The sequence below is a fragment of the Solanum stenotomum genome, unplaced genomic scaffold (assembly GCF_019186545.1).
Source record: "Solanum stenotomum isolate F172 unplaced genomic scaffold, ASM1918654v1 scaffold3945, whole genome shotgun sequence".
Taxonomy (NCBI): domain Eukaryota; kingdom Viridiplantae; phylum Streptophyta; class Magnoliopsida; order Solanales; family Solanaceae; genus Solanum; species Solanum stenotomum.
Genome location: NW_026034992.1, coordinates 1 through 10,182, shown reverse-complemented (window position 1 = coordinate 10,182; position 10,182 = coordinate 1). Strand labels below are relative to the sequence as shown.

The 10,182-nt window shown below is 33.6% G+C and overlaps 1 protein-coding gene and 1 long non-coding RNA gene across 2 annotated transcripts; one reads left to right on the top strand and one right to left on the bottom strand.

Annotated features, from left to right (window-relative positions):
- The first annotated feature begins 4,981 nt into the window (after window positions 1–4,981).
- Window positions 4,982–7,594, top strand: LOC125852684 (putative F-box/kelch-repeat protein At1g15680). Its single transcript, XM_049532401.1, has 2 exons — window positions 4,982–5,093; window positions 5,845–7,594. The coding sequence occupies exon 2, from the start codon at window positions 5,978–5,980 to the stop codon at window positions 7,592–7,594; it is 1,617 nt and encodes a 538-aa protein (XP_049388358.1). The 5' UTR covers window positions 4,982–5,093; window positions 5,845–5,977.
- An 838-nt stretch (window positions 7,595–8,432) lies between these two features.
- Window positions 8,433–10,020, bottom strand: LOC125852687 (uncharacterized). Its single transcript, XR_007445037.1, has 3 exons — window positions 9,772–10,020; window positions 9,278–9,320; window positions 8,433–8,805 (listed from the first exon to the last, which is right to left on the bottom strand). It is a non-coding gene; the product is annotated as an uncharacterized LOC125852687 (long non-coding RNA).
- Window positions 10,021–10,182: the final 162 nt, after the last annotated feature.

The following is a 10,182-nucleotide window of genomic DNA, read 5'->3' as shown; positions in this document are numbered from 1 at the left end:
CAAGAAACAAAAAGTGAACTCCAAGAACCTAAAATCTCTATAAACGACAAATTGAGTAATACATATGTTTACAAAGAATGATGAAGTGAAAACAAAAAAGTGTGGAGTACCTCAGTGGGGAACTCGGCACAGAGTCGTTCACACATGAAAATGGCGTTGTGGTACATAAATTGGCCAAGGCTGTTTTGCACAGATTCAGCTAGTAGAGTTTCCATTGATGCTTGAACTCGAATTCAAAGAGAGACGAGGTTAGAGAGGGAGAGAGAGAGGCGGGAGAGAGAGAGATTCAATTTTTCAATTTCAATTTGAGAGAAGTTGCCATTATTAAGTTAGTGGATTTCTCTTGATTTCAACTCACAAAAAGTGATAAAAGAAACAGATTTTCAGAGGCCAGTGATTGCTCTTATGTGTTAGTACTAAAATTAAAATAGAGAGAGAGATTCAATTTCGTATGTTTATCTCTTTATATTTTTAGCGGTTGTTCTAGATTGTCATCGCTTACACATCACTAACTAAAAAAATAATCTACAAAATCAATTTTATGAACCCAAAAATAGAAAAAAACTATAAGTTTAAGGAACTAGGAACCAAAAATTCAATGAAATTGGACAAATATGATAGGCAAAATATAAATTGAGACAAAAAAATGGAAGTATACTAAGATTAAATGAGTGAATTTACCTGAGAGGATTCAAATTTCGTGGAGTTTTGCAAAATGAAGTTACGCTGTCGAACCAAGCACTATATAAAAACCCTAGAAAGATCTAATATTGATTAGGAAAACGAGATAGGGACGGGTGTCACTGTAATATTTATAATTAAATAAATAAGGGCTTTTTAGGATGAGAACAAAAAGAAAACATATATTGGGCCGAAAAGAAAAGAGGCCCAAAAGAGTGGACCGCTATGAGAGATCAGAAAAAAGTAGCAATATTAATACTAATAAGTAAGTCGGTTTTAACATTGTTAGTATTTAAGCTATATTTAATGTTGAACCAACGTGGGTTGTGGTGCACTAGTGAGAGTGCTTCACCCTTAACCAGAGGTCTCGGGTTCGAGCCCTGGGTATGAAGAAAATTCTGTTGGGAGCATCACCCCTCAAATGGGCACTGCAGAGAGCGATCCGAATTTAGTTGGAGCTCCAATATGGGCTCCAGACACTTTTAATGTTGAATTTTTGAAAAGGAAAAATTGTATGATTTATCATGTTCTATTCATTTATTATTCATTATCGGATAGACGGATACTCTAGTTTAGAGTAGCCAAAGAAAAAAATGATTTTCATAGTAACGATTAGCGAAATATGAGCAGTTTAAATCATGAAAATGAGATTGTGGAAAAGTAATATAACTATCCTATTGCTAAGTGAGGGAGTTTTAATGTTTTCCTTTTCTCCAATTTAAAATATGGATGACACCCAGAGTTGATGAACATTCTTTGATGCACGGAAAAGCTATTGGTTTCGGGCTTTTAGAAATTCATGGGCTATCCTAATAGAATATTAACTTTTTAAAAAAGAGAAAATTTTAGAGAAAACAAATATAATAGACATAATAAGGCTCTATATCTATAGTTTAGATAGTTGCACTCCATAGCTATAGTTTTGTTTGCTACGAAGGCTGCGGTTTGTATATTTCTGTCCGTTTGTATATTTTGCTTGCGAATATACAGATAAGGTGAGTATACATACAAATTCTGTATTTATACATTTAGAAATTTTTCAGAACTCCGTTTGTATATTTCACTTGTCAACATACAAACATGGTAATTTATTTTGAAATTTTCATAAATTGTATATAAATAGCTAGGATAAACATATACAAATTTCTAAATTTATACCATCAGAAACCGAATTATACAAATTATGGATTTATAAAAATCAGGCGAATTATACAAAAACATGTGAATAGCAAGAATTGGGGAAATTGTAGTTGTGAATTACAATTTTCTCAAACTGTAGATATAGTGCTAAATGTTTGTTATTCTGCATAATTTTCTTCTTTTAAAAAGAGAAAATTTCAAGAACTAAGGCTAGACCCACAATCAGACTCCTTAGCTATAGTTTGCTTAATTGTGATTTGTCGCTACTTGTTAGAAAGATGAGGAGACTCAAGTGAGATCCGGGAGAGAGAGAGTACAGAGATACACAATTGATTTCTATATATTGATTGATAATTGTATCGTAAATAGTGTTTTCAAAAATATTTTTGGGGCGAGTTTCGGGGCGGGGCTAACCAAAAACGTTTCGGGGCTCAAATAGAATACGTAGATCTATAAGGCGTCAGTCCTATAATTTGAGGCATAAGTCTTGAGCGTAAAAACGTAAGCCTTGTGCGTATATGCCCTGGCGTTATTTTTATTATTATTATTTGAATTTTTTTGCTTTAAATCATATTTATTATTGTTGATGTAATGGTATTTCTCAAAATAGTAATTATAATACTTTTTTTCTTCATTATTGGTTATTAATATTTCTCAAATAAAAATCATAACACTTTTCTATATATTATAGGTTATTTATTAAAATTTATTTGTAAAATCATTGAAAGTTTTACTTTTGTTTATTTTCTTAGTAATAAAATTATAAAATTGAATATAAATGAGATTACATCCCATAGACTCATGAGACTTACGCCTCATGTCTCCGGGCTTACTCCTCGCCTCGAGTGCATAAAACATCTTGCCTCACGCCCTCGCCTTTTAAAATACCAATAATGAATACAATTGATTTGTATCAATAACTATTGTATTCATTTTGTTGATATAAATCAATTGTATCAAGTATATTAACGAATACAATTCGTATTGATGAGTATAATTGTATCAACAAAATACAATTATCTCATTGTTGTAATTAGTAACAAATTGTATTTGTATCAATGTACATTTGTATGCATATGTTTCCTTGTGTAATATGTTTATGTGTTACCATTTTGTATTTGTATTGCAGAAACAGAGAGGAACAGGTGAGGGAGGACATAGAGGAGAGAGAGAGTATAGAGAGAGGAGAAGCGAGGACGAGAGAAGACATGAATTTGCAATAAAATTCTTAACTAACTATGAATTGTAATTCTTTTAAATTGTAGTCGGGTACCACAAACACATTCATATATTTGCCTTCTTAGGTAATAAATTAGAAAAAATAACTAGAATACACAACCTTAGTTAATGTATTCACAATAACTCCCTACTATCTTAAAAAATTTCAAAAATCCCTATTTTCCCAAAAACTAAACTACAGTAGATACATTATTATTAAAAATTTCAAACCATTAGTTACCACCCCTAAATTTACTCTCCTCTAATTTCTCCCACTTTACTGTTCACGAACACTTCCCTTCCAAAAAATTCTCCTCCATCTTCTCAACAGATTCATATTCCAAGTTTGAATTTCAAACTATTTCGCACTCCATTCAACCAATTTCAGAATTTGAAATAGGTAGTCTCTTCATCTTCAACTTTTTATTTTCGTTTTTTTTTATTTTCTAATAATTCATGGATCATCCGTCTTTTAGTTTGGGGAAATAGTCAAAAACTAAAAAGGAGGCACATGCAAAAACGCCCAAGAAAAGGGGTAGAATCCCCTGCCATATCCAGATATGCACTACCAACGGTATGTATTTTAATATTTTTTTCTTTTTTTTGTAATTTTCTGTATTAACATGTAATGAGTTTTGTGTAATAGTAGATACATTATTGTTAATTAAAAATTATTATGTATATTGATTAAATTCTTCATTTATTACATAAAACCCTAATTTTTGATATATTTGTTTATTTATTACGACTAATGTATCAAAGAGTTAAAATTCAAATAATGAGATAGAACTGTTGATAGTTATTATTAATTTATCAAATGGTTGTTTTGTGTGTCATTTATTCATTTTACCAGAAAAGGCATTATTGGTCATTTTTTTTGTTCTCAAAAGTGTATGAAAGTTTAAAGTTCAAATTAGAGGATTACATGTATGTTGCAGAACAACATAATGTTTCATAATTTGGCTTATTGTTTCTATTAAGTATCAAGTTGACTAATTCATAATCTGTAGTTAGTATTATGTATCAAGTACAATTTTACATATTTATGTATCATCTGAAAGCTTATTGTTTGACGAAATCAACATGTCATATGATAGCTTTCGAAGTGATTATCTTCGCAAAAAAATATGCAACGTTGTTATGGAAGTATGGTCTCAACAATGCCAATGCTGGATATGTTAGCGACAATGATGACCCTCCAAGGCTGAAGAGTGTCTTAAACCCAGTAGCAGAAAATGAACTTGTTAATGTAGGCTAGTTAGTTTTCTATGTTACTGTTCACAGACATATGCAATGTTTTTTGTTTTTTAAGATATATTAATTAGTGTTTTGGAGTATTTATTGCCCTTATAATAATATAGTTTTGATTTTGGAAGTGTTTTGAGGTTTAAAAATGTTTATTTTCGCTTTTAATTTTATGTTTAGTTCAGTTAGGACTTCAAAAATTATGTATCTGATACGTGTGATAATAATGATTTTTGTATTTGATAAGTATGATAATAATTACATTAATGAAATTTTGTGACTGAAAAATTATGCACCACGTTTCTGAAGCTTTTTTTGGACGAACAGAGATAAACAATTCAAAATTTGTATTTTCTAATTATTTTAGTGTTTCATATAGACTGAAACTGAATGTTTGAAACAAATAAATTTAGCCATATTTTGAAGGACTTAATAACGGTAGCATATTTGGGGAGATGTAATTAAATTTTCAGTTTCTAATCCCTTACCTCACGCAACAAACTGATAATCATACATCAAATATAATGTATCACACGGCGTAATGATGTATCTGATACTTATTAAAAGGATGGGATTTTTGTAATTTGTGAAAGAGTAGAGATAGGAGGTAATTTCTGTTTTACACTATGTGGTTTGCATAATTTTTACAATAAATTAGCATTAAAATATGAGCTTATATTTTTAAAAAAATATTTTTCTTTCTTTGTTTGTGAAATAAAGGTCAATTTCCATTTTACTCCCTATAAATTCCCTCCGTCTTCCCTCCAATTCCGCTTCCCCCAAATTCACTCATCATCGCCGGCCACTAGGTAAATTTGGTCTTCACTCTATCACTTATTCTGCAACTGAGTTTCCTCCTGATTCTGCAAGAACAGCGCCTGCTATATGATCGAATTTCTCCCTTAGTTGTATTGTTCCATTTTCTCAAGTACACTTTTGGCTATTTTGGCTACATTTGTGATTTATTCTGTGTTTTTTGACCTATGTCAGCCTGCAAATTCATCTAGTTGATCTGTTGATTTGGTGTTACTTTGCTAGAATCTTCTTGGTATCCGTTTAGGTTGAGATTCAGATTTTTCTTTATGAGGTGTATCTTAATCATCTTCCTGACATAGAAGAATTATGACCTAAATAGTTGTTTACCCAACTGATTGAACTAAAAATACGATGGATGTATAGATATATGTATAATTCATGTATAAGTTTGGGTGTGATAGTGTTATAATCTATGTATACGGGCTAGAAAAAAAAGTAAATAGTAAAATCTGTTCGGCTATTCATGTAAAGATCCCTTTGCCATATGAGATTCAGGTTTTTCTTTATGAGATGTCTCTTGATCATCTTTCTTACCATAGAAGAATTATAACCTAAATAGTTGTTTACCCAATTGATTAAACTAAAAATCACCGGCGGATGTGTATATATATATAATTCACGTATAAATTTGGGTGTGAATTGTGATAGTGTTATAATCTATGTATACTGGCTAGGAAAAGTAAACAGTTCAGCTGTTTGTGTAAAGATCCCTTTGCCATATGAGATGTCTCTTAATCTTTGTAGGTGAATTCTCAGGGCTACTTGGGGTTCAGAATCAATTGTCAGGGGTCACCTTTAGATGTACAATCACGGACCTCAATTCTCCTTTCTATTGATTTCTTGACCTGCGAAGATTTATTTTAGCAAATTCAACTAGATGGAGATGAATTTCCGGAGCACCACAAGAGGTCTGAAACTTGTGAAAACAAAGTATATGGGGCTGGTTGAGTTTGAGACTGAATATATTCCAGATTGGTTCTTGGAGGAAGTCCTATCAAGATTGCCTTTGAAATGTGTTTTTAGGTTGAAATGTGTATCAAAGCAGTGGCTTTCGTTTATTTCGGCTCCTTCTTTTGTCAACTTGTACATTTCTCGAGTTTCTTTGTCACATAAGCCACAACCGTGGACCGTGCTTAGTCACCGTCTGCATGTTAAGGGCACAAAGTTTTGTCCTGATCCCCCATTAATGCTGGATAACATGTTATCTGCAGACGAGAATGATCTGATTGAGTACCCTATTTTATCACGTTATCTTCATCTTCCTCTTCCTCAACGATCTTCTTGGCGCGAACGCTATGATATTGTAGCAGTTAGCGATGGATTAGTGTTGTACGGACGAATTGTGTTTATGGAGAATAGCATCAATCACATGACAGATTATCACTTGTATAACCCTATCACACATCAGTGTGTTGCCCTTCCTCCACCTTTTTTGTGCTTTCGGTTTGTCAGTACTGGTTTTCTAACCCAAATTGAAGGGGGAACATTGAAGAACTATAAAGTGGTGCGATTTGGTTGTCAATTATGGGAGTGGCATAACCTCGAGTTTGAGATATTCTGTTCTGAAACTGGGAGCTGGAGGAGTGTTGTTGTGCACAGTGACCAAGCAATTCAGATTGCCTGGCTGAGGATGCCTTTTTCCTTCAGTGGAATGTTGCATTGGATTGACCGTTGGCTTGGGATTGTGGCATGTGATCCTTGCAGGGATTCCAATCAGTGCTGCATCATTGGACTTCCATCTGACATTGACAAGCAATGTAACAACTACAAAAACAATGGATTGTATAGCCTGTGTAATGTGCATCAGGGTCGATTGAGGTACTTTGAGGTGTCTCTAGCACCCTCGGATCCCTTCGGATTTTCAGGTTTCTCTCTATGGGTTCTTGATGATTATGACTCTGCTACTTGGTCTTTGCTGCACAGAGCTAAGGTTACTGATATCTTGTTTGATGATATCTTAACTAGCCAGGGGTTAACTGGATCATGTCCTGCTCCTCTTGCCTTCCATCCATTTGATGGCAACATTGTTTGCCTGAGCTTAGGGGCCTATATTGTCACATACAATGCCAAGACTTTAAAATTGGAGGCTCATGGTAATCCAGTCGCTACTGAATACTTTTACGAATCAACAGGATGGTTGTCCTGGTATGCACAAGTACCCGAGGTTAGCATTCTTGTACGTGCTTCCTCCATGGCCAGTTTCTATCCCAAAATATCTTTCCATGGGAAAGAAGGAGGATGGTGTTTAGTAGACCTACTTAAAAATATAGAGATGGCTGAGCCTGAGTATATAATGAATGATATGTGCTTCATTTTTTTTAATGAGGTGCGACCACACGCTTCAATGGAAACACACAAAAGGAGACGCATGGTATCATTAAGAACAAGAAGAAAACGCCGATATATTATGTTATCTTCATTGTTGCGCCGATATATTATGTTGTCTTCATTGTTGCAAGTTGCAACTATTGTCAATTTGGGCTATGCAACTTAATGCTCTCACGTGTGTGCGTTCATCTGTATTCTTTTTTCCTTTTTCTCCATTTGGTATTATGCTATATCCTTGTACACCTGTTGTGAATTTTTGGTCCTGATAAATTTTTAGCCTTTTTTTTTTGGAGTGATAGAATTGGCAACTTTTTCTCATTATCCACCAGAAAAAAAGAAATCTATATTGCAAAACTCAAAGGCATAGACACTAAATGAAATCTTTCTTTCATTTTCAATTCCTACCATCTTCAGAATTTCAGTTTCTTGTCCATTTCAGTTGTCCCTCTTTCTTACAATACATTTCTACAGCTTCAAAAAAGAGCGCATACGTTAAGGGTGTGATTTTCTCTTAGTTATCAGCAACCATCTAGTATTGATATAAAGTCAATATATACATGATACAAGATATATGTTTTATACACGCATTAATCATTAAATTATGGTTATACATATTTTTACTTTAGTTTATAACTGATGATGCTAAATTGCTTGATTTATTGTAATAGAATACCAAATACGGGTAAATATTTATCATACTCAACCTCATGGAATGGAGCATGTAAAGAGACGAACTAGTTATATGAATCAGCAATCTACCAGCTTTCTGATGTAATTTTAATGTACCTTTGAACTTGTGCGTTTACATGCTATTTTAATGAGTTGTCATCACCAAAGGATCTCTTTGGCTAGGTCCTTTCTTTCTTTTGAAGATATAGAAAATATAACATCTAAAGTATACATATTAACATGGCTAAACATATTCTTGATTAATTGGTACCACTCACATAGATTTTAAACTGAAACAAGCGAGTTTATATCTGTCATATAAAAGGCATATTAATAGTCTTTCGTATCCTTGTAATGTTTCTTCTTTCTTTCCATCGTTCCACAGTAATGCAGCAAACAAAATATCCTGATTATCATTTTCATTTCTTCAGATTGCAGTTTTTGAGCACACATCTGCATTACCTCCACTTCCATATATGGCTTACAGTGTTTCTACAGTGGACAATGACAAATGAAGATATTGAAGGGTGAAAAACGTACGCGTCAAAAGAATATGATAAAGCAACTATGAGTGACTAAAGCTAACAACGAAGCTGGAAACATATGTCCAGTATGCCTACAAAACTCATGGCTACAAAATCACACCACTTGCAGAACAGACATGCCCAGTCTGTTGATCGCCCCCTTTAAAGGAAACACCTATTGAACCTGCAATATTTAACAAATATCAATATTTTGATGAGCCAGGACCAAAAAAAAAAACTTCTATCTTCTGTAGAGCTTTCCTAATGTGCCTTGAAGATAAGAAATCAATAATATACAGATTAACGATACTTTCTGCAAGTACAAGTTGCTACTTGCCCAACTACCAATGCCAATATACTCAAATATTTAACTAACATCATGCAGGTGTTAAGCTACAGAACGCAATAATCCTACATTTCCTGACAAGCCATGAGAACCTGGCCATATGACCAAATTTTTTGGGATGAACAAAGGAGTGTTCAGCTTCAATAATAAAGCCAGAATTTCTTCAGCTTTATCCCATTTGAGACAGAAAATAATGAGGTTTATGAGACTAGAGACACCTAACCAAGCCTACATATAGATGAGCCTTAAACAGACGTACACTTTCAACAGTTGATGGAGAAAAATTGTAACATAAGAAATGATTACATACAGATGGAACTGTCTTGAATGAGCCTAGTGGCGTGGTGTAAGCACTGCAAAAGCATCAATAGTAAGTATGAGAGTTAGAAGGAGAAAGGGACAAAATCAAAACAAACAATAATAGGGATAATTAGATAATAGTAGGTGAAAACAGTTGAAGAAGAAACAGGGTGAAAACTGCATTAATTTGTGCCAAAAAACAAATGAATGCCAAATCAAGGATCCCGATAAAGGACTGAAATATCTTCTAATCCTGACTTCTTCCTGTCAGTTAAAGCTTTGAAAAAATCAATGCTTAGAAACTTCTCCATAGGGAAGAAGGGAACAGACTACAAAATTTTTCTATCTTGAATTAGGGTGAAGTTCATTAAGTCACAGTTTATTCAACATTTTCTAAAGACAAACATAATGCAATATGATAAAAACAGGGATATACACAATAGAAACACCAGAAGAATATGATATGGGAGTCAAAAACGCAAATAAGAGAAATTCAATAATCACCAGCAACAAAACTAGGATTTTCACACCGGCCCAACCAATTGCTTTTAGGCTGACGGTTTTCCTTCAGTATTCGTACCCCACTCTTCTTCTGCCTCAGTTTCATTAATGAGTACCGCACTGTCAGTAGAATCAGCATCCACAACTACGGGCTCTTCTTGTCCCTCATTTTGTGCATCATCTTGCCCCAGTTCTTGCACCTCATCATCACTCTGTCCTGCAACCTGAACAGTTGACACAGACATTTGATTGTTAGCATCAACAAACACCAATTGATAGAGTCTAAGCTGTTTCAATACGGGTATAAAATAACATCGAGAAAGGACTTCTCCTATCATGTACAAAGATATGGTTATTTATTTTTTTCTTGCATGATAAGGTATACAGAATGTTAAATCAACCCAAACTAGAAGG